Consider the following 2,474-nt stretch of genomic DNA (forward strand, 5'->3'; position numbering starts at 1 on the left):
AACAATTTATCTAATTCAGTAGTTTTCTTCAAAGTGTGGCCCTGAACAGCATAACTTATTAAATAGTCAAATTTTTGCCCCACTCCAGATCTAATTAAGCAGAAACTCAATGTGGGTGTTCCCACATGGTTCTGGTTGGTCCTGAATTTTGACATTTCTTGGTAGATCAATGACATTCAAACATGTTTAGATGAGCCAATTTTGGAGAGAAAGTAGCAAGAGTTTCTTAATGAAGTAAGCACTAACTTGATTTCCATTCATGCCAATGTCTTTCTGAGATTCCTTACTTAATCTGATTTCATAATTGGTTTTGAAAAGACTGGATCAAGTTTGGCTGCCTAGTCTGTGCCAAGTGTATAAAATAGTTAGAGACTCTGTTAGGGGTCATGTCTCCTCTTTTTGGAAATACTTACACTGTTTCCATTGTTCTGTGTATATCTGTTCCCTGTTTCCCTGCACCCAGCTATTCTGCTTAAATGAGATATCAACCTAAATGTTGCCTTCTCAGAGATGTCCCCTATGGCTGCCAAAAGTAAAATAGAGTCATGGTGCTCACAGTTCTATCAAAAACAGGCTGTGCAGTTCTCACCACTAACCACAATCTGATTTTTTTTTTTTTTCCTATTTGATTTAACTTCTTTAGTTATCTGTTTACCTTCCTCTATAATGTGAGCTTCATTAGGACATGGACCTTTGAATCTTGTTCACAAGTGTATCTTTATCATAATCCATGCCTACTACATTTCATTCATTTGATAAAGTTTTGGCTAAAATATATATGAATATGACATATGCTTATAGTATATTTAACAAACATTTTATTTACTAAATATCAATGAGCAAATAAATTCCTACAAACTTGGCACTGTTTGGAAAGGAAGAGGGAGTTCATTCCCATGTGTTTGAGACTTTTACCAGTTTACCCCGGTGGTGTAGTGATTCAAGCATTTGGCTGCCAACCAAAATGTTGGCAGTTTGAACCCACCAGCCACTCTGGGAGAAATATGAGGCAGTCTGCTTCAGTAAAGATTAACAGCTTCAGAAACTTTATGGGACAGTTCTACTCTGTCCTATAGCCTTCCTATGAGTTGGAATCAACTCGATGGCAGTGGATGTTATCCCACCGAAAAATCTGTGTAGATGATTTATGGTGATCTAGTGTACCGTAGTTCTTTTCTAAAACATTAGTATATTGATTTTAACTCAGTATACATGCATACATCCTTTATAACGCTGTCTTCCATTTCTCTAATTGTACCAAACCTATCTGTAAAGTCATTTTGCTTCTTGAGAAACTGCTAATCAAATTGATTTTTTATTTCAAAATATGTTTAAATAATAATTATTATGAAGGCACAGTTTCCCTTAGGATAATTTGTTTTTAAAAAAATTCTGCTGTAGTTTCATAATATCTCTGATGTTTCAAATGCTTCCACTCAAAAGTGAATACAGAAAAGAATAGTTAGATAAAAATGAAGTTAATTTTGTCAATTTATCTTAGAAATTATAAAATATTAACTTAATTTTTTTCTTTTTTGACTAATTGTACCTATATATTCTAAGCATGTTAAAATCATTTTTAAGGATACATGTTTGGGAAAAATCAGTGAAATTATCCAATTTAAAGGATGCACTTTTCCACAAAATGACATGGTTTTACACTATTCACTGTAATTAAATAAATTATGAATATTATTTCTCCTCCATGTGGCATGTGACATATTAAGGACAAGAATCACTATAATGTAGTGACCCCAGCTAAACTTTCTAGTGAGTTTTTCAAATGAAAACATTCTGATAGATTATGTATTTATGAATAAAAATAAATTTGCTTTTTAGGGAGTTTGGCCGCTGGAAAGTAAATAACCTTGCAGTAGAGAGAAGAAATTTCCTTGGGTCTCCTCTGCCTCTTGCCCCAGAATTCTTCCGCAACATAAGACTTTTGGGACGTCGACCTACCCTTCAGCAAATCACAGAAAACCTTATCAAGAAATATGGGACACATTTCTTGCTATCTGCTACATTGGGAGGTATGGTTCTTTAAAAATATTTGTGCCTGTGTGTGCTTGTGTATAAAACTGTATAAATGAAACTAAAACTGTAGATTAATAAAGGTAACTAGAATTTGAATAGTCTCTAAAATTCATTCATTAATGTATTCAACATATTTATTTAGTGACTATTAAATAACTTGGTCACAATCATGAGGTAGGTGAATATCACTTAGTTCCTGCCTTAAAAGCAATTTACAATCTAATAGCATACATTAAATAGTCAAGTTATTAGATTCTAAAATACAAGAAGAGATATCCAATTTTGTTGAAAAATTAATTATAAATGGTCACAGTTGGGAGTCATCAGTTCTGGGTATAGAGAGAAGGAAAATGCTCATGGAGTAAATGGCAAAGATCAAAAATAGTATTTTTCATGCTATTTTACTATTTCTGAATGAGACTGATACATAATCTGGAAAG

The 2,474-nt window shown here is 33.0% G+C and overlaps 1 protein-coding gene across 1 annotated transcript in view; it reads left to right on the plus strand.

The window, feature by feature from the left end:
• The window catches only part of BRINP3 (BMP/retinoic acid inducible neural specific 3), a 733,775-nt gene that overhangs the window by 326,453 nt on the left and 404,848 nt on the right, over positions 1–2,474 (plus strand). The window contains exon 2 of the mRNA XM_007953312.2: positions 1,840–2,030. Coding sequence (XP_007951503.1) covers positions 1,840–2,030 — 191 coding nt within the window. The remainder of the gene's footprint in view (positions 1–1,839; positions 2,031–2,474) is intronic.

This window comes from Orycteropus afer, unplaced genomic scaffold (assembly GCF_000298275.1).
Source record: "Orycteropus afer afer isolate SDZICR_OR568_19922 unplaced genomic scaffold, OryAfe1.0 scaffold00386, whole genome shotgun sequence".
NCBI classification, from domain to species: domain Eukaryota; kingdom Metazoa; phylum Chordata; class Mammalia; order Tubulidentata; family Orycteropodidae; genus Orycteropus; species Orycteropus afer.